This window comes from Cibotium barometz, chromosome 48, assembly GCF_041138505.1.
Source record: "Cibotium barometz isolate CiBa-2024 chromosome 48, ASM4113850v1, whole genome shotgun sequence".
NCBI classification, from domain to species: domain Eukaryota; kingdom Viridiplantae; phylum Streptophyta; class Polypodiopsida; order Cyatheales; family Cibotiaceae; genus Cibotium; species Cibotium barometz.
This window is the reverse complement of record NC_141093.1, coordinates 10,468,096-10,493,514: the sequence shown is the minus strand read 5'-3', so window position 1 is coordinate 10,493,514 and position 25,419 is coordinate 10,468,096. Positions and strand designations below refer to the sequence as shown.

Here is a 25,419-nt window from a genome sequence, read left to right as displayed (position 1 = left end):
CAGAGGGCGAATTCCAGAGCAATGTTACCCGCTTCACCCTCCCCATCCGTTCAGTTGCATTTAGCCCCACTGGCTCCCTGCTTGCTGCTGCAGGTGAAGACGATGGTATCAAGCTCATCAGCACCATTGATAGCTCCATTGTCCGAGTCTTCAAAGGCCACAATGCTCCGGTACTTAGCCTATCCTTCGACCCCAACAATGATTACCTCGCCTCTGCTGGAAGTGATGGCACTATTATGTGCTGGTCCCTCTCGTCAGGCAAGCGGGTGCACACGCTCTATCATGCTGCACCCAACACAGATCTGAACAATTCCAGCAGGAATGAAATAGCATGGCATCCCAAGGGTGATGTCCTAGCAGTTCCTGGCAGAAAGAATGGGGTTGATGTGATCATGTATGACAGAGATACTGGCGAGAAGGTCTTCAGCTTGAAAGGGGGCCATTCTGCCACAGTAGGGTTCTTGTCATGGTCACCAAATGGAAAATACCTTGCGACAGCAGCAGGGGACAATCAAGTTATACTCTGGGATGTCGATAACAGGCAGGACATAGATTGTCAGAAGTTCGAAGCTCAGATCTGTAGCTTGGCATGGAAGCCCAAAGGAAATGCACTGGCTGTGATTGATTCGGATGGCAAATTTGGGGTGTGGGAGCCTGTTGTGCCTGCTCACATGACCCTCCCCAGTGATGATACCCCTCAACCTTCAGCGATTGATAGAGAAGAGCTCTTGCATTTTAGTGATGACGAGGAGCAAGTCTTCAGTGAGGATCAAAGCAGGCCATCTTCTCCTGAAAAGGAGCTGACCTCTTCCCCTGATGTAGGTCGCAGGATACTAAAGCAAATGGACACAGAGCATGGAAGTCTCAAGCAATCCTCTTCTTTAAAGAAATGCGATATGCACCTTCAAAACAAACATGCAAGCTTACCTAGTGGACCACCGGTTGGAGGGCTGGCCTCCTTGCCTGACATGCAAAAAGCTTTCCAGCCTTGCTCCACTCAGCCTGACTCAGGGAAACGTCACTTTCTCACCTACAATTTGATAGGCAGTGTCACCAGCTGCCAGAATGAAGGGCTTTCGCATGTGGAGGTTGCATTTATGTTCTCCTCATAAACCTGCAAGCATTTCACTTGAACATTTGGTTGTGGGTTTTGAGCATTATTGATTAAGCCTTGTGGCTGTGTTTTCAGGTAGAATTTCATGATACAGGCAGAGGTGTTCGTGTGCCCTCTATGACAGACTATTTTGGATTCACTATGGCTGCCATGAATGAAACGGGGAGTGTCTTTGCATCTCCTAGAAAGGGAGAGAAAAGCCCAAGCACAATCCTTTATCGACCTTTTCGTAGCTGGGCAAGCAATAGTGAGGTTACATGTCTAACTTTATTTCAGTAAAACACATACAACCTATCTTGGCTTCTTTGTGGTTATCCACGGGCCACGATGTTTGTGATGCCTAATTATGGGGTTATCATTCCTGCTGCAGTGGTCGATGCGTCTTCCATCAGAGGAGGAGGCTAGGGCTGTGGCTGTTGGCATCAGCTGGGTGGCTGCATCAACTAGCCTCAACCACCTTCGTATTTTTTCTGAAGGGGGCTTGCAGGTATTAAGGCCAAGTCCATAATGGAAATGACATTTTTGCTTTCCTATTACTTTGGAGTGTGATTTAACAAATCTTCTTTTTTATTATAGACATCTGTCCTGTCATTGGAGGGCCCTGTAGTCACTATGGCAGGTCATCAGGAGCTTCTTGCTGTAGTCACTCATGCTGGTTCTCCCTTCTCATGTGGTCAGCAGGTAAGACATAAAGTAACCTTAGTTCCATGTCTCTTTGATGTTAAAGACATTCTCACCTAGTGGACATGTGCATTCCAGGTGATTAACTTCAAAGTTTTTAACGTGGCTGAGCGTACTAAAGTTATGGAAGGGCGGCTCCCTTTGGGTCCTGGTTCTCACCTTGCTTGGCTGGGTTTTAGCGATAATGGATTTCTAAGCTCCTATGATTCTAAGGTATCACAAATTATTTTTCTTTTATCTTGTTCACCCGGTCTATGAGCTAGTGCAATAGACCAAGTTATTATCTTATTAACCATGGTAGTCTTACATCAAATTAGGCTTATATATCCAAGTCCTAATAAGCATAATAAATTTGCTAAATCTATCAACAATAGTTAAGCACTGAGTATTACTGTCACGACCTTGTGTTTTTCTCTGGACAGTATGCACGTGTGCACGGGGATATGGTGGATAGTGTGAATGGCATTAGTTTGGAGTTAAAAAGGAAACCCATGTGTGGACAACCCCAAGTGTGAAGGGGACAAAGGAATTAAAATTTAAAAGGTTTTATAACCTTGGGTGGCCCCTAGGAAGGTTTTATAACCTTGAGTGACCCCTAGGCTATTTATGGGGGCTACTCTACTTTGGGAGGAGGCGTCTCTTTCTATCTCATGCTTTTTGGGAGGCGCCTGCTTCATCGTCAGGGTATGCTTTTTCGAGAGGAGACTGGCAGGCTAGTTGGGCTACAGCATAGGGAGGTGTGCTTTGTCAGAATACGCAGCAGCGATGATGACCAGATCTGGGAACACAAGAGCAAAAGCAAAAACGCAGGCAGAAAAACAGCACAAGAGAGAGACAGATGTAGGCGTGTAACTCTGCTCTATATACACAAGAAGATCCCGAGAAATGATACAAATAAGGTATGGGGGCTGGGGTCCTATATATACATCCCATAGAGGGCAGTCGGCCAGCAGAAAGAGTGCCCACGACTGATGAAAAGGTCCCACGATTGCATAAATGCAGTCGGCCAGCACATGAATGCCCACGATTGATGAAATCCAGTCGGCCAGCAGCCCAGTAGCCTACGACTGATGAACATACAGTCGGCCAGCACTGGAGTGCTCCTGGCATTCTCTGGCAACCCTCAGAAAAATGGGAAAAAATAGGGGAAAAATACGGGGAGTGAGGAAAAATGATAAAACACCTGATAAGGGCAGGCACACCCACAACAGAGGCCCTGGTGTATAAATCCAGACAGGAGATGACTTCTAACACCCCCTCTCAGCTCCTGGTTGTGTAACCAACCATTGGGAGCTGGGGTGCCGCCTGAGTAAATCCTGAGAGAGCGACTTCGTGAAGAGGTCCATCGTACTGTCCTCCGTCGAACAGAACTCTAGCAAGATGTCATCAGCAACGATCTGTTCACGAACAAAGTGCCTCTGGATGACCATGGGTTCCTCCAGTGGAAGCCCAAACCTGCAATGTAACCTCCTCCTGCTCCGTAAAACTGCTCCTGGGCCATAAGTAGATCCCCTCGTGTCCGAATCTCCTCCCCAAACCGAGTCACTCCAACTGTGGAGTCGGACTCCATCCAACAATCCCCCTCCTGTGTACAAGAGTCCATGATCCTTCGCATGCCGCAGAAACCACAGGAAACGCAATCCTGCCTCCCAAAGGGACATCTGTAACCATGAGCTCAACTGCCTCATCAGGAAGCTCCCGTCCAATCTGGTGTCCATCAACCAGATCAATGAACCATACAGCTTCTGAGTCACAGAGACATCACACTGCTCACAAGGATCAACACCTGTTACGGTGCACAAACAAGTCCTGGAAACCTGATGAAACCTGTCAACCACCCCCTCTGAATCCGGAACCACAAAGCTTGGAGAAACCACCTCCTTCTGCAAGTAAGCACCTGCCACCTGCCTGGCTTTCCGAAAGGTCCCCGTGGAAAGAACATCCTCATCTACTGGAGGTTCTATGTCCCGAACACTACGAGACATGAGAGCATAAGTGACCTGTTCAGCTTCCTCTGACTCACGAACACAAGAACTACCAACATCAGTACTGGAAAGTTCCTGCCAACTGCTGCCATCTACTGGTACGCTATCCACCATCTGGTCCTGGAAAGCCTCTACCTGCAGCGTATCCAGACTTGAGTGGTCATTACCAGACTGCCATTCATCACAATCCTGAGGACCTGGGAGAGAGTGTTGAAAGCCTGTAAACTCCATTCTCCACTCCGCCTTCCCAAACCACCTGGCCTGTTGCTTTGTCCCGGAGAGCGACAAAGTGCTCATCAAACTCCACCCGTACGCCAGTCTTGCAAACCTGATGCACTGACAACAGATGAAAACCAAGTGCCGGAACATACAATACTTGGGAGGAATGCTTCCCCCCTCTGCCATCGGGAACTATCTCCATCCTGCCCTCACTGTGAACTGGGATAGTGGACGTATCCCCAGTAAGAATATGACCAGAAAGCCTGCAGAGATCCTATAAACCGGAACGGGAAGGAGTCATGTGCCTGGAAGCACCACTATCGAGAATCCACTCCCGAGTATCCGTTGCGGAGAGTCCTCCAATCTCCTCCCTGCTTGAAGAAAATGAAGCATCGGTGTCCATCACCTCTAGGTGCACAAAAGCCGGAGTCTTCATGATTGCTGTTGAGGAGTCTTCACCCTTCTCGGTCTTCCGCTTGGGACACTGCCTCTAGTAGTGGCCTTTCTCGCCACAATCGTTACAGGTCCTCTCTGCCTTCAGTTTCTCGCGGTCAGCGTCGGACTTTTTCTCAGAAGACTTCTCTGATGAAGCCTTCCCTTTGCCCGAGTTACGGCCTTTCGACCGTTGGCCAGTTAAGGCCTCCGAACCTCCACCCTGAGGAGGGTTCGTGAATCGTTCCTCTTGGTCCAGGACCATGGGCACAAGCTCCTCCCACGTAATGGTGCTGAGCCTGTCCCACTGGTAATCAAAGAGGAGTAAAATGCTGAGTACGAAGAGGGCAAATGTGACAGCAACGTGATGGCCATGTCCTCTGACAATATCTCCTTCCCAGCCTGAAGAACTTCCTGCTGAAGAGCCTGCAGCTTGTTAATATGCTCCCGCATCGTCGACGACTTTGCAGGGCTCATAACCCGCATCTGTACTTTCAAGGAAATCCTCTTCATGGGCGATACCCTGTTGTAAAGTGAGGCCAAATGCTGCCATATACCTCTGGCTAGCGTCATATGCTTTACATGATTGATTACCTGTGGTGTGCAGTTGAGGAAAATAAACGAATGGACCCTGGCGTTGACACGATCCCACATCTGTGTCTGGGCCTCCCGGTCCTTTCGGGTTGACGGTAACTCCCCTTCCTCTACTTCCGGCGTGGAACACCAACAACGACGAAATCGGCGAGGTCGTAAGACTCCAGAACAGATTCCCTCATCACCTTCCATATGCCGTAGTTGCTCCCGTCCAACTGACGGTCCACTGGGAACGTGGGGAGTGTCGGGATCTTCACATGTCTCTCGGCCATCTCAAATAGATCTGCCATTGCGGGGATATACTCTGAAAAGGGTGGGTCGGTGGGAACGAAGAAGAACTAAAACCTGCAAGTGGCTGTCCAGCAAATCAGCCCGCCTTCCTCTTGCTTCTCCTCTTCCCGATCAGCCCAAAACAGTCCACCAATCAGCCACAAAACAGTCCCCTTCTTGCTCACACAAATCCCAAGACCTATCTAGAGCCTAGGCTCTGATACCATGTCAGAATACGCAGCGGAGATGATGACCAGATCTGGGAACACAAGAGCAAAAGCAAAAACGCAGGCAGAAAAACAGCACAAGAGAGACAGATGTAGGCGTGTAACTCTGCTCTATATACACAAGAAGATCCCGAGAAATGATACAAATAAGGTATGGGGGCTGGGGTCCTATATATACATCCCATAGAGGGCAGTCGGCCAGCAGAAAGAGTGCCGACGACTGATGAAAAGGTCCCACGACTGCATAAATGCAGTCGGCCAGCACATGAATGCCCACGACTGATGAAATCCAGTCGGCCAGCAGCCCAGTAGCCTACGACTGATGAACATACAGTCGGCCAGCATTGGAGTGCTCCTGGCATCCTCTGGCAACCCTCCCAGGCCTCAGAAAAATGGGAAAAAATAGGGGAAAAATACGGGGAGTGAGGAAAAATGATAAAACACCTGATAAGGGTGGGCACACCCACAACAGAGGCCCTGGTGTATAAATCCAGACAGGAGATGACTTCTAACACCCCCTCTCAGCTCCTGGCTGTGTAACCAACCACTGGGAGCTGGGGTGCCGCCTGAGCAAATCCTGAGAGAGCGACTTCGTGAAGAGGTCCATCGTACTGTCCTCCGTCGAGCAAGATGTCATCAGCAACGATCTGTTCACGAACAAAGTGCCTCTGGATGACCATGGGTTCCTCCAGTAGAAGCCCAAACCTGCAATGTAACCTCCTCCTGCTCCGTAAAACTGCTCCTGGGCCATAAGTAGATCCCCTCGTGTCCGAATCTCCTCCCCAAACCGAGTCACTCCAACCGTGGAGTCGGACTCCATCCAACAATCCCCCTCCTGTGTACAAGAGTCCATGATCCTTCGCATGCCGCAAAAACCACAGGAAACGCAATCCTGCCTCCTCCCAAAGAGACATCTGTAACCATGAGCTCAACTGCCTCATCAGGAAGCTCCCGTCCAATCTGGTGTTCAATGAACCATACAGCTTTTGAGTCACAGAGACATCACACTGCTCACAAGGATCAACACCTGTTACGGTGCACAAACAAGTCCTGGAAACCTGATGAAACCTGTCAACCACCCCCTCTGAATCCGGAACCACAAAGCCTGGAGAAACCACCTCCTTCTGCAAGTAAGCACCTGCCACCTGCCTGGCTTTCCGAAAGGTCCCCGTGGAAAGAACATCCTCATCTACTGGAGGTTCTATGTCCCGAACACTACGAGACATGAGAGCATAAGTGACCTGTTCAGCTTCCTCTGACTCACGAACACAAGAACTACCAACATCAGTACTGGAAAGTTCCTGCCAACTGCTGCCATCTACTGGTACGCTATCCACCATCTGGTCCCGGGAAGCCTCTACCTGCAGCGTATCCAGACTTGAGTGGTCATTACCAGACTGCCACTCATCACAATCGTGAGGACCTGGGAGAGAGAGTGCTGAAAGCTTGTAAACTCCATTCTCCACTCCGCCTTCCCAAACCACCTGGCCTGTTGCTTTGTCCCGGAGGAGAGCGACAAAGTGCTCATCAAACTCCACCCGTACGCCAGTCTTGCAAACCTGATGCACTGACAACAGATGAAAACCAAGTGCCGGAACATACAATACCTGGGAGGAATGCTTCCCCCCTCTGCCACCATCGGGAACTATCTCCATCCTGCCCTCATTGTGAACTGGGATAGTGGACGTATCCCCAGTAAGAATATGACCAGAAAGCCTGCAGAGATCCTGTAAACCGGAACGGGAAGGAGTCATGTGCCTGGAAGCACCACTATCGAGAATCCACTCCCGAGTATCCGTTGCAGAGAGTCCTCCAATCTCCTCCCTGCTTGAAGAAAATGAAGCATCGGTGTCCATCACCTCTAGGTGCACAAAAGCCGGAGTCTTCATGATTGCTGCTGAGGAGTCTTCACCCTTCTCGGTCTTCCGCTTGGGACACTGCCTCTAGTAGTGGCCTTTCTCGCCACAATCATTACAGGTCCTCTCAGAGGCCTTCAGTTTCTCGCGGTCAGCGTCCGACTTTTTCTCAGAAGACTTCTCCGATGAAGCCTTCCCTTTGCCCGAGTTACGGCCTTTCGACCGTTGGCCAGTTAAGGCCTCCGAACCTCCACCCTGAGGTGCGTCGTGAATCGTTCCTCTTGGTACAGGACCATGGGCACAAGCTCCTCCCACGTGATGGTGCTGAGCCTGCCACTGGTAATCAAAGAGGAGTAAAATGCTGAGTACGAAGAGGGCAAATGTGACAGCAACGTGATGGCCATGTCCTCTGACGATATCTCCTTCCCAGCCTGAAGAACTTCCTGCTGAAGAGCCTGCAGCTTGTTAATATGCTCCCGCATCGTCGATGACTTTGCAGGGCTCATAACCCGCATCTGTACTTCCAAGGAAATCCTCTTCATGGGCGATACCCTGTTGTAAAGTGAGGCCAAATGCTGCCATATACCTCTGGCCAGCGTCATATGCTTTACATGATTGATTACTTGTGGTGTGCAGTTGAGGAAAATAAACGAATGGACCCTGGCGTTGACACGATCCCACGTCTGTGTCTAGGCCTCCCGGTCCTTTCGGGTTGACGGTAACTCCCCTTTCTCTACTTCCGGCGTGGAACACCAACAATGACGAAATCGGCGAGGTCGTAAGACTCCAGAACAGATTCCCTCATCCCCTTCCATATGCCGTAGTTGCTCCCGTCCAACTGACGGTCCACCGGGAACGTGGGGAGTGTCGGGATCTTCACATGTCTCTCGGCCATCTCAAATAGATCTGCCATTGCGGGGATATACTCTGAAAAGGGTGTGTGGGTGGGAACGAAGAAGAACTAAAACCTGCAAGTGGCTGTCCAGCAAATCAGCCCGCCTTCCTCTTGCTTCTCCTCTTCCTGATCAGCCCAAAACAGTCCACCAATCAGCCACAAAACAGTCCCCCTCTTGCTCACACAAATCCCAAGACCTATCTAGAGCCTAGGCTCTGATACCATGTCAGAATACGCAGCGGAGATGATGACCAGATCTGGGAACACAAGAGCAAAAGCAAAAACGCAGGCAAAAAAACAGCACAAGAGAGAGACAGATGTAGGCGTGTAACTCTGCTCTATATACACAAGAAGATCTCGAGAAATGATACAAATAAGGTATGGGGGCTGGGGTCCTATATATACATCCCATAGAGGGCAGTCGGCCAGCAGAAAGAGTGCCCACGACTGATAAAAATGTCCCACGACTGCATAAATGCAGTCAGCCAGCACATGAATGCCCACGACTGATGAAATCCAGTCGGCCAACAGCCCAGTAGCCCACGACTGATGAACATACAGTCGGCCAGCACTGGAGTGCTCCTGGCATCCTCTGGCAACCCTCCCAAGCCTCAGAAAAATGGGAAAAAATACGGGGAGTGAGGAAAAATGATAAAACACCTGATAAGGGAGGGCACACCCCACAACAGAGGCCCTGGTGTATAAATCTAGACAGGAGATGACTTCTAACATGCTTGTCTCTTTGACGGTTGGTCAGCAGGGCACACAGGACTTCAGCGCGCTCTCCCTCTGTCTCTCCCTTGGAGGGTGGCAGGCAGATTGCAGGCAGCGCATAGCTCAACAGGGAGCACAGACGGGCATACTGCAGGCAGTGTACAGTTCAGCAAGCCCACCCACGAATGTCTGTCTGTCTCTCTCTCTCTCTCTCTCTCTCTCTCTCTCTAGGAGGCGGGGCTAGATTGAGCATGTTTTCTCTCTCTCTTTGAGGACTGGCAAGGCTGGACAGCAGGGAGTGTCGGGTTGGACAGTAGCCTTGCTCATGCGTTTTTTCTTTCTTTCTCTCTCTTTTGGAAGAAGGGTTTTGGCAGCTTGGAGAGTGGATTCCAGGGACTTTTTATGGGCTGTTTTTGTTTGGCAGCAAATTCAATCGTGTGCTTGGGTTTCCGGTTGCAAAGTACAGGTCAGTTGGATGTGTTTCTTGGCATGGGAGTGATGCAAGCTCGCATGGCTGAATGCTCATGGAGCAGATTGTTTTCTTCCTGTTGGAAAGGAACAGAGGGACCTACAGTTATGGGCATCTCTATGTTTCCAGATGTTTCATGAGGGAACAGGTAGCTAGATGTATGCCGTTGTTGGCACTGTTGTTGAATGGTGCTGTGAATGGTTCTGTATGGAAATAGGACAAAGGTTTCAAAGGGAAACAAGCCTAAGGGTTCACGGGAAACAGGTCGTAGGTTTCTCGAGGAAACATGTTTATGGTTCTCCAGGAGATAGGTCACATGCAGGCAGAAGGTACATGAATGGACACATGTTTGGTACAGCCTTGCTATTGATTGGACAAGGGACAGGGAATCCATGACAGAGATGGATTGTAACCTTGGAAGGTAGAGAGGGTTGGTACAAGTGTGTCGACTGTATTGTATGCTGTGCTATGATGCGAGTTCTCTTATGGAAAATAGTTTGGGAGTCTCTATTGTGATGCAGAAGCACTCGATGTGTCAGGGTGTGATGCTGTTCATAGGGTGAGAGGCTATGGATGGTTGTGGTAGCCCTGATCATGGGAGAAAGCTTCTTTATGTAAGACTTCATGTGAAAGAGTCTTTTGATGTGAACAATGGCTGGACTTGTTTTTGTGGATGCCGAGTGGATATGAAGCCATGACGCAAGGTCTTTGCAGGCTTCAAGAATTTTACTGTGACGGTTGAGTTTCCAGCCTTATTGTAGTCAAAGCTCTCTTATAATCAATTAAAGAAATACCGCAAGGGGCGCCATTGCGTTTTGGGACCAATCGGTGTTCGTGTACTGTTTGCAGGAGCACTCTAGGTCCCCGTGCTTGTTTTCCTTTTCTTGGTCCTCAAAGGTGTTGAAGTGTTTTGTGTGCAAGTTTGTTTTTGCACCGCCCTTTGGTTTCGTCCAAAGGCTGGAGGCCGGTTTACAACTACGCTTACCCGGATTGGGAGGCAGATTTGTGACAAAGTCCATCGATATATCTTGGAAAGGTCCTTTGGGAATTGGTAAAGGTTGTAATAATTCTATTTTCTTTTCACGAGGAGCTTTCGCTTTCTGACAAACGTCATAGCGTTGCACATGAGTGAACACATCGCACCTTATTCTTGGCCAATGGTATAGCCTTTCTAGCTTCTCCAGACTCGAATTCATGCTCCGGTGACCACCAATGATGGTGTCATGGGCATCATGGAGAAGAGCTGCCTTGAACGACTTCATGACACAAAGTCGGCCTTTGTAAAAAAGCCAATCATCATGTATCAAAAAGTGGCATGGTCTTGTGGCATCCAATGCCTGTGTGAAAACATGCCTTAACCTGTCATTTTATCCAGCCCAAAAGGGTATTTTTTTTGGCATTTTATTTGTCTTTGCTGTTGGCCGACAGCTTACCTTGACCGACCCGCAATCCTACAACATATATAAGAAACTCAACATTATTCACTGCATCTCCAGAGGTTTGACAGAAACTTAGTACGAAGGCCTTTGTGTTAATATATGCTCTTATGTGCGCGCGCGCTCGTGTGTTTGTGGAGTGCGTGTGAGAGCATATCTTGATACAAAGTTCTACATCCACTATTGGGCACTGATGACGTTAGTGGGGATGTCGTAGTATCTAGTCCATACTATGCATAATGGAGTCGATAGTTATATAGTCTTGTGGGTTGACTACCATGAGTATATAACATGCACGTTCCTAGAAGGTGAATTTGGGCTTGTTCTTGGATTCATATAGGTATATTATTCACGTCAGTCAGAACAATATAACCTTGAGTCTTGCTCCTTCATCGTCAGGTAGTACATCGTTGCCTTCTGCTGTTGCTGGTGTTTTCGCATCGTTTGGCTGCGCATCCTCTCTTGCTACTGCTACAGGAGGCTAAGCATCCTCTCCTGCTGCTGCTACAGGCTGAGCATCCTCTTCTATCTGCGTTTTTACCTATAGCTACTGTTCTGCAGCAGCCTTCATCTACTGCACTTCGGTGTTTCTTAGGAGCAGATCTACAGTAGCTTTTTGCCTACAGTATATTAGCTTTTTTCTACAGCACATGGGACAGCAGCTCTCTCTACTATACAGTAGAGCTTTCTAGCAGGTTTACTTCAGTGTCTACTACCTCGGGATCGCGGCCCTCTCTGCACTCATTCATCATCATCGAGACAGCAACCCTCTCTGCTCCTTAACCTTGACATCGGGACGGCAGTCCTCTCTACTCATTTCTTCAAGACAACAGCCTACCATTTGCCTTGGATTGTGGCCTTCTCCACCCTCTACATTATCATAGGACAACAACCCTCTCTGCTTGTTCAGAGTCTCACACTGAGTTCTTGTACTGGATTTCATCATATATACACTCACTCATTTCATGTTGTGTTGATTTGCTTTGATCTCTCATACATTTGGTCCTTTCGTCCTTTTGCCCTCACATGGTATCAGAGCTATCGTGAGCAAAAGGATTGAAGACCTCGAGAGCACATAACATGGATCGTCTACCCACGATTCTAGAGGACTAGCCTTTCTTACCAGATGTTGATTCTCCTTATTTAGATATAGATCACACGGAGGATGGGACTTCTTATTCACTGGAGAGCCCCATTCGAGGTCTTTCATTGGGAGACGACTAGTCCATTTACACCTACTCACCCTCTACACCCTTGGCATGTCGTCTTTCTTCTCCGAGCTTCTCAGACTTCACTTCCAGAGGAGGATACATGCCTACAACCAGTGTGCCAGTACTGGACCCAGGTATCCAGCCTCATTTGGAGAGCCTTGTTGCTTAGTTTAGCCGACAGCCTGGACTTCGGTATGGGACGTTTTCTCAAGAAGGACAGGTACCTCCTCGGTTGTTCGAAGATCCATCATCAACCCTGTCGGTGATCGTGTCAGGTTCGTATATGCCTTTGAGTTCTTATGTTCCTAATTCTACCTGGTGTCTTCTTCTATAGCACATGTTCAACATATGGTACCATCAACTACCCTCGATCCTTGAAAATATGTGAACCTGAATAGAGGAGGATCTAGGAGTACAATTCACTCCCAGATTTCTGGTGTTCAAGGAGGTAACATTGTTTTCTCTTCTGGTTCACCTTCTATTCTTGCTCCTAATGTGTTTTGAAATATTGCTCAACCTCAAGCACAAAACTCTCCCACCCAACCCATGTCTTTTCGTGCTAGTGTTGGCGTGCAGCCATTATCGGCTGCACCCCCATTGGGTCCTGCGTATGGGTTTCACCTGACACAGGTGTCTATCAGCACTATGCCCTTTGGCATTGTGGTGCCACCTAGCTTTACGGGGTATTAGGTTGCTTACCAACCCATCTTTGGCACTACTGCTTTTCCTGCTTATGTGCCCACTCAAGGATTTGTGCCTCAGCGAGGTATTCCACCTATGCCGAGTGCCCAACCTTATATTCCATCTTATGGAGTACCCTCTCCAGGTCCCACACCTGTGCGTGGTATTGGTGGATTTTCTGGAGTTCCTTCTCACTCTTTACACTTTGGATATGGGTACCAGCCATCCTGGACTCCCCACCTCCTTCCTTTCACGTCTCTATGTCTAGAAATGCTTTCACAGAAAAGACTCGTTTCAATGGGTCTAATTACACCACCTGGGCTAATCTTATGGAACAAGTTTTCACTTCCCAAGGTTCTTGGATCCTGGTGAAGGGACTTGAACCAAAACCCCACCCCTCACTAGCACCTCCTGAAGTCATCCGCTATTGGGAGGCTAGGAATGCCATTGCCATAGTGGAGCTCATGCAAGGCCTTTTGTTGGAGTTTCATTCACAACTCCAGCAGGTCCCCTATGTCTCTAACAGATGGGCACACCTTGCATAGAGATATGCAACATGTGATTGCACGCATCACATTGATCTTGAACATCAAATCCAACTTTTCTCTATAAAAGAGAGTGATGACCTGATCGTGAAGCTTGTTGAATATCGATGCCTTAATGCGGAGTATGCCACCATTGGCTCCATCGAGTCTCAGGAAGACCAGGTTATCACTTTATTGAACAAGTTGCCTCCTAGTTTCTTTACTTTTGTCACACAGACCATTAGTCTAGAACCTATGCCTAACCTATATGAGTGTGAGTGCCAACTCTTGCGCTTCGCTTAGTTGCATGCCCAGTTTCATCCCAAGAAATCTTCCTCTACTCAAGAGGGGCCCCTTGTGTCCAATACCACCTCTACTCAAAAAGGGCAGCAAGGGAAGGAGAACAACAACTCAAGTAATCAAGGCAAACCTCAAGGCAATAATACTGATCCCAAAAACCCTGCCTCAACACCCACTCCCTACTGGCAGAATATTCCCCAAAAGAATAGATTCTGGACTCGTTTGCCAAACGCTTGGCCGTGTTGATGATGAGTGTGGCATTAAAGCCAAGGAAAATAGAGATAACAACCCCACTAACTCGAATCGCCAAAACAACCAAGGTGGCAGCAATGCCCCTGATTGGCGGTCAAGAGGGGGTAATAATCCAGCACCTACTCTGCAGGGTTCCCTCCCAAGGGACCCGCAACAAGGCAATGGTACGAATTGGCCTAGATCATTTCCGTGGCGACCCATTGGTCAAGTCGCTCAAGGCCCCCCCACCTAGTCAATTTCTTTTTCCACCCCGGAAGAGATGTCTGATTGGTCATCTCTTACATCACATCTCGACTCCTCGACCAATGTCACTTAGGTCACATTTGAGGTTGATTTTGGTCACTCTTCCAGTAGGAAGAAGAAACAACAACCTAGACGAGGGCAGTCCACGTGTGGAAGCGTCCGCCCCCTCGTTCAGATTTGTCAGTTACTTGATGATCATTCTGTGCCTATCATCGAAGTCCACCCAACACTTCGCTATGGCCATCCGGTCACTTGGGTAGTTGACAGTGGAGCTACACACCATATGGCATGCAATGTTGACATTTTCATCTCTCGGCGACCTGCTAAGGGTGAAGTTCGATGTGGCAACAACACACTGATGCCATCAAATCTATTGGCACCATTTTTTTTTGTCACCAACATAGGTCCCAATTAGGCAACATTGGACAATGTCTATTCTTGTTCCTAACTTGGGCCTCAATTTACTTTCTGTATCCCAACTGACCCAACTCGATTGTGGAGTTTACTTCAACAAGTGAGTTGTAGAGGTGATTGATGAGACTACCGCTCTTGTTGTTGCTCAAGGCCAAGCACAAAAGGATGGCTTATACCGGATGTCTACTTTTTTATCTGAGCCATCTTTTGAGGGTTCTAAGTTTCATTGGGTTCGAGCCTATGTGACCAGAGCTCCTTTTGACACTGAACGACTATGGCACTTTCGCTATGGTCACCTGACCTATGACACTCTATGAGTTGTCTCGAGACCAGTTGGTTGAAGGCATACCTAGCCTCAAATTGACAAAGGATGTCTGCCAGCCATGTCAAATGGGTAAGCAGCATCTTTTACCGTTCCCACATCATGCTACTCATCGTGCTTAGGGTATCCTCAAGTTGATTCACTTCGATTTGAGTGGGCAATCCCCAATCCCCTCCTTGAATGGGTCTCTCTACTACATGCTAATTGTTGATGATTATTCGAGGTAAATGTGGGTGTATTTCTTAAAGCATAAATCAGATGCCTTCCAATGCTTTTCCACGTGGGTTCGGTTAGTCACTAATCAAACGGATGTCTCGATTGGGATTGCTTGTAGTGACAATGGTGGTGAGTTTATCTCCCATCAATTTATTGAGTTCTTGCAAGAACATGGCATTCAACGCCAACTCACCTCCACCAACTCCCCCTCACAAAATGGAGTGGCCGAGCGCAAGAACCGAACTGTGATGGATATGGCACGCTCCATGCTCTGTGCCTGAATGCCTTTGGTCAAAATCGATCAACACTGCGGTGTACCTTCCAAACCGTTGCCCCACGATCGCTGTTGCTCATAGGATCCCGTTTGAGGCATTTTGGGTGTCGTGGGTACACTCACACTCCGAATGACATGAGGGGCAAGCTTGAGCCAAGGAGCGAGTTGCTCATTTTTGTGGGCTTCTATTCTGAATCAAAGGCTTACAAAGTTTTTTATCCAAGATCGAACAAAGTCTTTGTTCGTCAAGACATTGTCTTTGATGAGCAGGATTTACTTCGCCTTCCGCTACCCATACCATTTGAAGAAGAATCTCCGACTGTGCCACATGAACTCAATTACAGTCACCCAGGGACCCTTTACCTCGTTGGTACCAATAGACCATGCATGATTCTGGCATGCTTCCCCATGATACCTCTTTGGACGGTCCTCGTCGGTCCACCAGGCTCACTCCTCGTGCCTCATTTGCCTCTATTTTCTCTGTAGACTATGTGGCGCATGATGAGTCAACATCGTGGAAAGATGCTATCCAACAGCCAGCCTGGAAAGAGGCTATGGAACAAGAACTTGAAATCATTAATCGTAATGGCACGTGGTCCCTTGTGGATCGCCCTCATCATAAGGTCATTGGAACCAAATGGATCTTTCACACCAAATTTAAAACCGATGGTACCTTGGACAAATACAAAGCCTGGCTTGTGGTGCAAGGTTTTTGCCAAAAAGAAGGCATTGACTTCTACGAGACCTTCGCACCTACCGCTCGAATGACGACAATCCGTCTCTTACTCAATCGTTCGCACACCACACATGGCCAGTTATCAGATGGATCTCAAGAGTTCCTTCCTCAGTGGCATTCTCGAGGAAGAGGTCTATGTTGACCAACCTTCGGTTTCCCGCTCCATGGGTATGAGTACAAAGTCTTCCGCTTGCATAAAGCTCTTTATGGGCTTGAGCAAGTCCCCCGAGTGTGGTATCATCGCATCGACAGATTTTTTTGTAGCCAAGGTTTTCAACCATTTCATTGTGATCCCAATATCTATATCCACACAGATTAGGGGATGGTTTGCTACCTAGTGCTGTATGTCGATGACCTCATCATTTTTGGTTCAAATCAAGCCAAAGTGGTTGATATCATGGCACAGTTGAGATGAACTTTTGAGATGATTGATCTTGGTCTTCTCTCATATTTCCTTGGCATGGAGGTGGTCCAACATCCTGATGGTATTTTTGTGTCACACCAAAAGTACCGTCTTCAACTCATTACTTCCTACTTTCCTGATGGTGCTATCCATGTGGCTACCCCATTGGATCCAACCATCAAACTATCAAAGGAAGAGGACTCACCTCTACATGAAGAGCGAGCCTACCGCCAAGTTGTTGGGAAACTCATATGGCTCACAAATTCTCGACCTGGCATTTCCTATTGCACATCCATTTTAAGTCAGTATTTCAATGCTCCTAAGGGACCACATTGGAGTTCAACAATGAGGGTTGTTTGCTATCTAGCAAGTATCTATATGTTTGGACTTCACTATAGTCATGGGATCACCTTGCATGGTTACACAGACTCCGACTGGGCCAGTGATTTCGATTCCCGGCGTTCTCATGGTGGTTATTTGTACTCCCTTGGATTTGCCCCTTTCTCTTGGTCTAGCAAGAAGCAGGATACCATTGCACGTTCTTCCGCTGAGGCCAAATATCGGGCCCTCTATGACGCCACCAATGAGGCTATGTATCTTTGTCAGCTTCTTACGGAGATGCGTTCCCATTGACACTGCTTCTACCTTTGCAAGTTCTTCCACTGAGGCCGAATATCGGGCCCTCTATGACGCCAGCACTGAGGCTATGTATCTTCGTCAGCTTCTTACGGAGATGCGTTCCCATTAACACCGCTTCTACCATCTTCGTCTCGACAGTCAGAGTGCGATTGCCCTTGCTGGCAATCCTATTTTTTCTAACCGTACCAAGCATGTGGGTGGCCATTTTCATTTTACCATGGAACAAGTTGAGCTTGGTACCATCAGGCTCCAGTACATTCCTACAGTGGACAACCATGCCGACATCCTTACAAAGTCCGTCAACCGGCCCATCCTCGAGCGTCTTCGCGAACGGACCAGCATCGGTCCTCCACCATCACCCTCCACATACTGAGAGGGGGATCTTCCTCTCCTTTTAGATTTTTTAGCATTGTTGTATCGGGCACATGAGTTAGTGAAAATCCCATGAGGGCACGGCTCATGTGAAACCCACTGCATTGCATTTACCATCTTGCATTCCCTGTGTATAGCATTCTGTTTTTTGTGTTTGGGGCGCATGTGTGAATGAAAACCCAAAAATGGGCATTCATGCATGTGAATACCTCTTGCATTGTGGCATTGATCCAGTACCACCTAAACTCAAAAGATTCTCCACTTGTCAAAGAGCACATGTTCTACACCGTCCACAAACCAAAGCTACATTCCTCTTCAACCCCTTTTCATCTTCTCTCATGGTCCCCTTTTTGGCTTGAGAGGGGGTGTGTGAAAACATGCCTTAACCTGCCATTTTATCCAGCCCAAAAGGGTATTTTTTTTGGCATTTTATTTGTCTTTGCTGCTGGCCGACAGCTTACCCTGACTGACCAGCAGTCCTATAGCATATATAAGAAACTCAACATTATTCACTTCAGTCAGAACAATATAACCCCGAGTCTTACTGCAGCCGGTGCTCCTTCATCTTCAGGCAGTGCATCGTTACCTTGTGCTGCTGCTGGTATTTTCGCATCTTCTGGCTGTGCATCCTCTCCTGCTGCTGCGACAGGCTGAGCGTCCTCTCTTGCTGCTGCTACAGGCTGAGCATCCTCTTCTATCTGCGTTTTTACCTACAACTGCTGTTCTGCAGCAGCCTTTGTCTACTGCACTTCAGCGTTTCTCAGGAGCAGATCTGCAGTAGCTTTTCGCCTACAGTATATCAGCATTTTTCTACAGCACATGGGACAGCAGCCCTCTTTGCTACAGTAGAGCTTTCCAGTAGGTTTACTTCAGCATCTACTATCTCGGGATCACGGCCGTCTCCGCCCTCATTCATCATCACCGGGACAGCAGCCCTCTCTGATCCCTAACCTCGACATCGGGACGGGAGCCCTCTCTGCTCATTTCTTTGGGACAACAGCCTACCATCTGCCTTGGATTGTGGCCTTCTCCACCCTCTGCATTATCACGGGACAGCAGCCCTCTCTGCTCCTTCAGAGTCTCACACTGAGCTCTTGTATTGGATTTCATCATATATAGACTCACTCATTTAATGCTCTGTTGATTTGCTCCGATCTCCCATACATTTAGTCCTTTCATTCTTTTGCCCTCACAATGCGTGCTCCCACTGTGCACCGAATTCCTCGGAATCCGCGTATGTGTGCTTCATGTCATCTAGTCTCACACCAACAAGGTCGAGTCTAGTGGTTTGAATCAATGTCACTGTTCCCTTCTTGCTCAAGGCATCGGTTATTGGGTTGGCCTTTCCTGGAAGGTACTTGATCATACCACCAAATTATTGGAAGATTTGGCTCTAGCGGTGCTAACGGTCAATCCACTGTGCATTTGGCATTGTCTGAATCCAGCGTAATGTCCGATGGTTAGTGCGAACCTCAAATTCATGAACATAAAGGAAATGGTTTCAATGTTTCAGGTCTTGAATAACTGCTTGGAGTTCTCGATTGTAGACCGAGTAATTCTTTTCTGCGGCGGCGGGCAGTAACTTACAAGACATGTAAGCTACTGGATGGCCATTCTGTTGTAACATACCTCCAATTGCGATGTTACTCGCATCGGTGATTACTTGGAATAGTTCGTCTCACGAGGCAAGCGCTAGACAAGGTGTTTTTGACAAAGCCACCTTGAGGTTCTTGAATGTCTCTAACGCTTGTGGAGTCATTCGGATCCGTTGTCTTCTAGTCTTGACACCCTTTAGTAGATCGGTGAGATCTAATGAGAGGTTAGAGAATCTGTCTATGTGGGTGGAATATGCCTGGCATATACCCACAAAGGATCCAATGTCATATGTAGTTTGTGGTATTTTCCAATTGACAATATCTGCCACCTTGGCCGGATCAAGTCGGATGTCCTCAACACTGATTATGTATCCAAGGTACTGAACCTCGAATAAATAAAAATTTGACTTCTTCTCATTGAAGTAGAGCTCGTTGCTTTTCGACAACTTCAAGACTTTCTTCACATCAATTTCATGTTGCTCAACTGTAGCTGAAAATACCAGTATGTCATCCAAAAATATGAACACACATTGTCCAATCAAGTCCTCGAAAACATGCATCATCATGCGATTAAATGTGGTTGGGGTGTACATCAAGCCAAAAGGCAAGACCACAAATTTATAGTGAGCCCGTTCTTGGGGATGTCCCTCTCAACAATCCTCACCTGGGGGTATCCACTCTTTAAGTCTAGTTTCGAGAGCACCTTGGCTCCCTTCAGTCTCTCGAGAATATAATCTATTCGAGTCATCATGAACTTACTCTTGATAGTTAGCTTATTGAGTGCACGATAATCGACACACAATCGAGAAGAACCTTCTTTCTTTCTAGCTCGAATACTATCGGTGCGCAAATGATGACACACTAGGATGTATGAAGCTAGCTTGCAACAGTTCTTGGAGTTGGTGGTGCAACTCCGATTCCATTGCCTTGGACAGGCGGTATGGAAACTTGCTCGGGGGATTTGAACCTGGGAGGACGTCTATCTTGTGGTCCTCCGGTCTAGACGGAGGGAGCTGGGGAGGGAGATTGTCCAAACCTTTTGGAACTTTTCATGGAGAGCTTGGTACTTCTTTGAAGAACTAGCCATTGTCTGGGTAGTCTGGATGCATAGCCTTTCTTGATTTCTCGTTTAGCCTGCAAGTGGCTTATGAGAGGAACGTTCGGGACTCTTGGCTCACACTTAATGGTCATTAGGGCTTTGGACACATTTCAGATAATCCGAAAAGTGTGCCTATCCTAATCAATATTTGGTTGGAACGTGTGAAACCACTGGATTTCCAGAATTATGTCCCCTCCTACAAGAGGGGAAGCTAAAAAATCTCGCATAAACTCTATGCCTTGAATCATTAATTTAGCACCTTGGGCTTCAAACTTGATGCTCGTCGTTATTTCTGTGCTAAATCCCTCAACTTTCTTGTCCACCGAAGTCGGGACAAAATGGGCTCGCGGAGTGACTTGTTCCGTGACCACATCCTCCGTGCTGCTCTTGTCAAACAAGACAATGACTCTTTGGCCACCTATGTAGCCAAAGGTCTTGAGCAATTCGTTGCACTCATACTCTTGGTCTTGGGTGCACTTCTGCTTATCTTTGAGCTCTCGGTTAACGATTGCACCAACCGAAGAATTGGGATGACAAAAGAAACACCTACTTTCCTTGTACTGAGCTGTCTTCTCAGCACTCAGTTTTTCACCGGTCTTGCTTGCCTGAGCTTTCTGGTGTGGAGTAAGCTTGGGCACATTGGTCGAGTTCTTGGAGCCAGAAGCTCCCGTGCTTTTTCTTGGGGAAGACCTCGTCTGCTTTTGGCCTTTTCTCTCCGAGGTGGATGCCTTAGGAGTGGAAGGTTGGGAAGTCTTGGGCTTTCTGCCATTGTACTTCATTTCAGCACTTTGCGCAAGTGAGAGTGCATCTTCGAAGGTGGTTGGCCGAAACATACGCACTTTCCACTTGATTTGCGTGTCAAGGCCATAAAGGAACTGTCCTTTTCTGTCCTTGTCAAATATGCCCAATTGCAAACATAAGTTCGAAATCTTATTGGCAAACTATAGGATTGGTTGCGCGTTTTGACGCACCCCCCCTAAACTTGTCTTCGAGTCGCTCAAGGTAATGGGACTTGTCCCAAACATAAGCCGCCATACCTAATCTGGTGTGGGCATGAGCCCATTGGGTCTACCAAGGAATAGCCTCACCTTCCAAATACCAACTAGTCAGTATCATTCTTTCTAAATGTAGCAAAATAAGCTTCAAATTGATGCAACCAAGAATAAAGAGTTGCGGGGTCAATCTTACCATTATACTTACGGAAGTTCATCTTCGCGGGAGGATAGCTCGAGGAAGCAACTGGTGTTACTCTTGCGTCCAAATCCGCAAGAAATCTTTCGTGTTCCACTCGTCGCTTGGCGTCCTCTTGCGTAGTAGCACAGAATGTTGCCGCACCGTCAGCACGGTCTTCTATCAAGCAAATTTCCGTTGCCCGCATCTACGACTCCAGTGTCGAACTCGACTGCGATCGTGACCCTTGAAACGGATCATCCGGTAGAGGATTTGCTATCGGGATTTGGAAAACGGAAGGAGAGGGAGGAGGAGATGGAGAAAAAGGGGTTGGAAAACCGATGCACTCTTCTAGGGCCAAGATTTACGCCTTTTGCTCTTCCAATTTGGTGCTTTGTTTTGCGATTGCTCGCATCATCTGCTCCAACATATCCTGCACACTCATATGTCTGCCGCCCTTGAATGATTGCCTGGTGCTCTTTGTTTTGAAGTTCATCGTTCTCTCTCTTCATCGAAGCTCGCCATAGCGGGAAAATGCACGTCCTTTCCGGAGCGCAATCTAACCATCCACTATGCGTGTGGGAGACTTCCGGAGGCTAAAAACCAATCGTCCTTCTAGGGATAGGAGTCACATTGAAAGGGGTGGTCCGTTGGAGTCTAGAAACCAACCACACAAGCGAGAAAAAAAATTTCTTTCTTTTTTTGCTAGTTTTTTGGCTGAATCTTCACACTTGAAGAAGGCTCTGATACCAATGTAACATGTAGAAGCTCGGTGGAAGAATCGGTAACTTCAATGCTCAGAATTCAGCAATCGTTCGCAATGAAGATAACGCACAACATAGAAGAAGGAGAGAGAGAGAGAGAGAGAGAGAGAGAGAGAGAGAGAGAGAGAGAGAGAGAGAGAGAGAGAGAGAGAGAGAGAGAGAGTGATATTAACGTCTACAAGAGGACAAAGTGGCCTATGAGACAAAAGTACCAATACATCCAAAACTCAAGGAAACTAAATGTCCCGAGTAGAAAATGAAAAGCATAGACTGAAAAACAACTAGCTATGACATGTGGCCAAAGAAGAACTAGTGGCTTGATACAACTGCCAGAAAAGGCATGATACACTACCAGAAAAGGCATATCTGATAAAAGTGTGGAATTGGAAAAATGGTAGGCTATGGGAAGCGGCTGAGATAGACTCATCCCATAATGTCTCGCATAGGTCGATCTAGCATAGACAGGAAGAAGCGCCGAGGTCATGCCGAGAGAGAGAGAGAGAGAGAGAGAGAGAGAGAGAGAGAGAGAGAGAGAGAGAGAGAGAGAGAGAGAGAGTGTTATTAATGTCTACGAAAGACCCCAAGGGTCTATGAGACCAAAAGTAATATAGTGGTACCATGGATATATTGAGCCATGGAAAATTGAACCAAAAAGTAAAATGAAAATATTTGACAGGACAGTGATCAACAGATGATCCTGTGTAGAGTGAGATATGCGGTGATCAGCTAATGACGATACCCGCCTCGGCCAAAACCGATCTGATGGTGGAGTGAATGTCAGGCCTTTGTGATGGTGGAGGACAATGCACACTTGACCTCGGACGTGTAGAGTGGAACCTTGGTTGACTCGTCCTAGATTGGGCTCACATGGGACCACTTTCGACTCTAGGTCTTGTACCTTCTTGTTTAGATATGTCTACGTGGCATCCAAGTGCGGGATGCATGTGACACCTTGCCAGACATCCCTTGCCTAAGGAGGGCTTAAAGGCTAACCTTGAAAATACCGTTCTAGGAAAAGGCTAACCTTAAACATACCCTTCTAGGAAAAGAGGTACACTCATCTCATTATATGAACTAGAAGTACACAAATCAAGTCAAGGTAGAGGGGTATCGGGTCATCAGCATAGATAGATAAAAAGAGAAAAAGAAAGTCTGTGTGAGTTTCCTCAAGAGATCAAACCATAGAAGACCTGGAAGAATTTGAATTGAAAATTAAGCCATAATGCAAGAACATGTAAATGTGTGATTTGCGCAACACATGGTGTGTGGTATGTTATCCTCAAAATGTTGTATCAGGTACAAAAAAAAAGCAGCAGCAACTTCTTTAATTCAGCTGATGAAACAGAGAGAGAGAGAGAGAGAGAGAGAGAGAGAGAGAGAGAGATTTTATTGTCTATTAATAACTCAAAGGGTCTATGAGACCAAAAGGCAGTACACATGATCCATGGATAACTTGGAAGTCATAAAGAGAAAATGTCTGTTTGAAGAAACAGGGCCCATGTACTACTTGGACCTTGTATGTACAAAGAGAACTACAACCGGATGCATAGACTCAATGCTTGCCTTTGGTGGTGGTGTCGCTCTCAACAGCTCTGGAGGATGAAGTCATGTGCATCACGTATGTGAGTGCCAAGCATCGGCCAACTCGAGTGTAGATTATAAGGGGACTAACAATCCAAGGATTCAAAGATTGCCTAGTAGTGCCCAAGCTAGGTGGCCATGGGTTAGGCACCTTTCCCACATAGTTTGAACATATTATGAGTGTTTTGACACATTTATGTGGTCAAAAGAAGGTTCTTGACTTGAAAGGATATTTTCCTATAAATAGACAAACAAGGGGCAGATAGAGGCATCCATTGTCCAGAATCCCGCTAGTGCTAGTCCTCAAAAGCAGTTGAGGTGAGTAGTGGGTGAAGAAGGGTGTTCCAAAGGAATCAGATTCAGAGCCCAAGGTTCAGCCTATGAGACCAAATCAAGAAATGTGCACTCAAGGTGGTTGGCTACTTCAATATTAGCACCCAAATGTGAACTGTGTCTTAAGGAGGGAAGAAGCAAGGAGAAATGCGAGCTGTGTTTTAGGGAGAGAAGGAAGCAAGATGGAGAGCAGGCAAGGAGAGCTCTTTTAGGTTGCTGGAGGATGTGCGCCTTTGGTCTGTTGGGTGAGAATGTTTGGAAAATAAAGCAGGCTTATATGTCATGATTCGAGGAGGGAACTAGCAAGAAGGTGCATTTGAAGCAATCCACGTTAATCTTCATTCATAGGAGATAGAGCTGAAGAGAGAGAGAGAGAGAGAGAGAGAGAGAGAGAGAGAGAGAATGTAGAGACGACACCAGATTGGGTCCCAACTGTTGGATAGGTGTCATCTCCAGATGGTGTCACGCTAGTGGCACACTCTTTAGCCTCTAGGCATTTTTGGGATTTATAACATTCATTTCCATTTTTTTCTATTTACACACATTTTTGGGCGGAGGAACTTTCCTATATATATGAGGCATTGTAGTTCATTTCTAATCAAGTTGGCTAGTGGTTCATTGATAAGTTCTTGAGTACATTGTCTCTTCTCTCATCTCTTCTTTCTCACATGGTATCAGAGCAAGGTGGTGGCGCACATAGAGCCTCCTTATCGGTTTTCCTCTCTACCTCTAGTCCTCTTCAACAACCCTGCTTTCAATTGCGTTTTTTCATTCTTTGATTTTTTGTTAAACGAATACGTTTTTGAGGATTGTGCCTGCGCAACCTACTGGAATCATCGTGGTCTACAACTTTGCAGAAGAACGTTTTCGCAAATACCTCACCGTTTTTGAGTTATTCTTCGCAGACTGCCTGCATGCAGAATTTCTGCTTGCGTTTTTTGCAAAAGCCCTTACTCATCATCCTTGCACTCATTCAATGATGCAAGAGGCTTCAAACCAGCCCCTTACCATCCTCTATAAGTGTGTTTTTAAAGCACTTCAATCCGAGTTCTACAACTCTACTTGCGGTGAAAACATTGCCAACTAGATTTTTCTACATGCGGTAGCGTTTTTTTGGAGGCTTCTTGAGGAGAGATTTCTTGGTTGCGTTTTCATCATCAACTTCAGCTCTCTTTATGGTGTTTTGAGGTACATATTCATCCTCTTTTCTACACCTTTCTACTGGCTGAAAATTCCACTTTGCTACACACTTTGTGTTTGCGTTTTTTGTGGACAATCAACTCCTCCATACTCCTTCTACCTAAGGCTACATTCTCAGCCCTCTTTTGGTGGTTTTTACGGAGTCTATTGGTTCATATATCGGCTACGTTTTTGCACTTTGTGCATATTTTGGAGATA

At 47.1% G+C, this 25,419-nt stretch overlaps 1 protein-coding gene across 1 annotated transcript in view; it reads left to right on the top strand.

Annotated features, from left to right (window-relative positions):
• Nucleotides 1-25,419, top strand: part of LOC147610802 (transducin family protein / WD-40 repeat family protein) — a 36,729-nt gene that overhangs the window by 609 nt on the left and 10,701 nt on the right. The window contains exons 2-6 of the mRNA XM_086785377.1: nt 4-1,088; nt 1,190-1,366; nt 1,485-1,601; nt 1,691-1,795; nt 1,874-2,008. Of these exons, the coding sequence (XP_086641503.1) occupies nt 4-1,088; nt 1,190-1,366; nt 1,485-1,601; nt 1,691-1,795; nt 1,874-2,008 (1,619 nt within the window). The remainder of the gene's footprint in view (nt 1-3; nt 1,089-1,189; nt 1,367-1,484; nt 1,602-1,690; nt 1,796-1,873; nt 2,009-25,419) is intronic.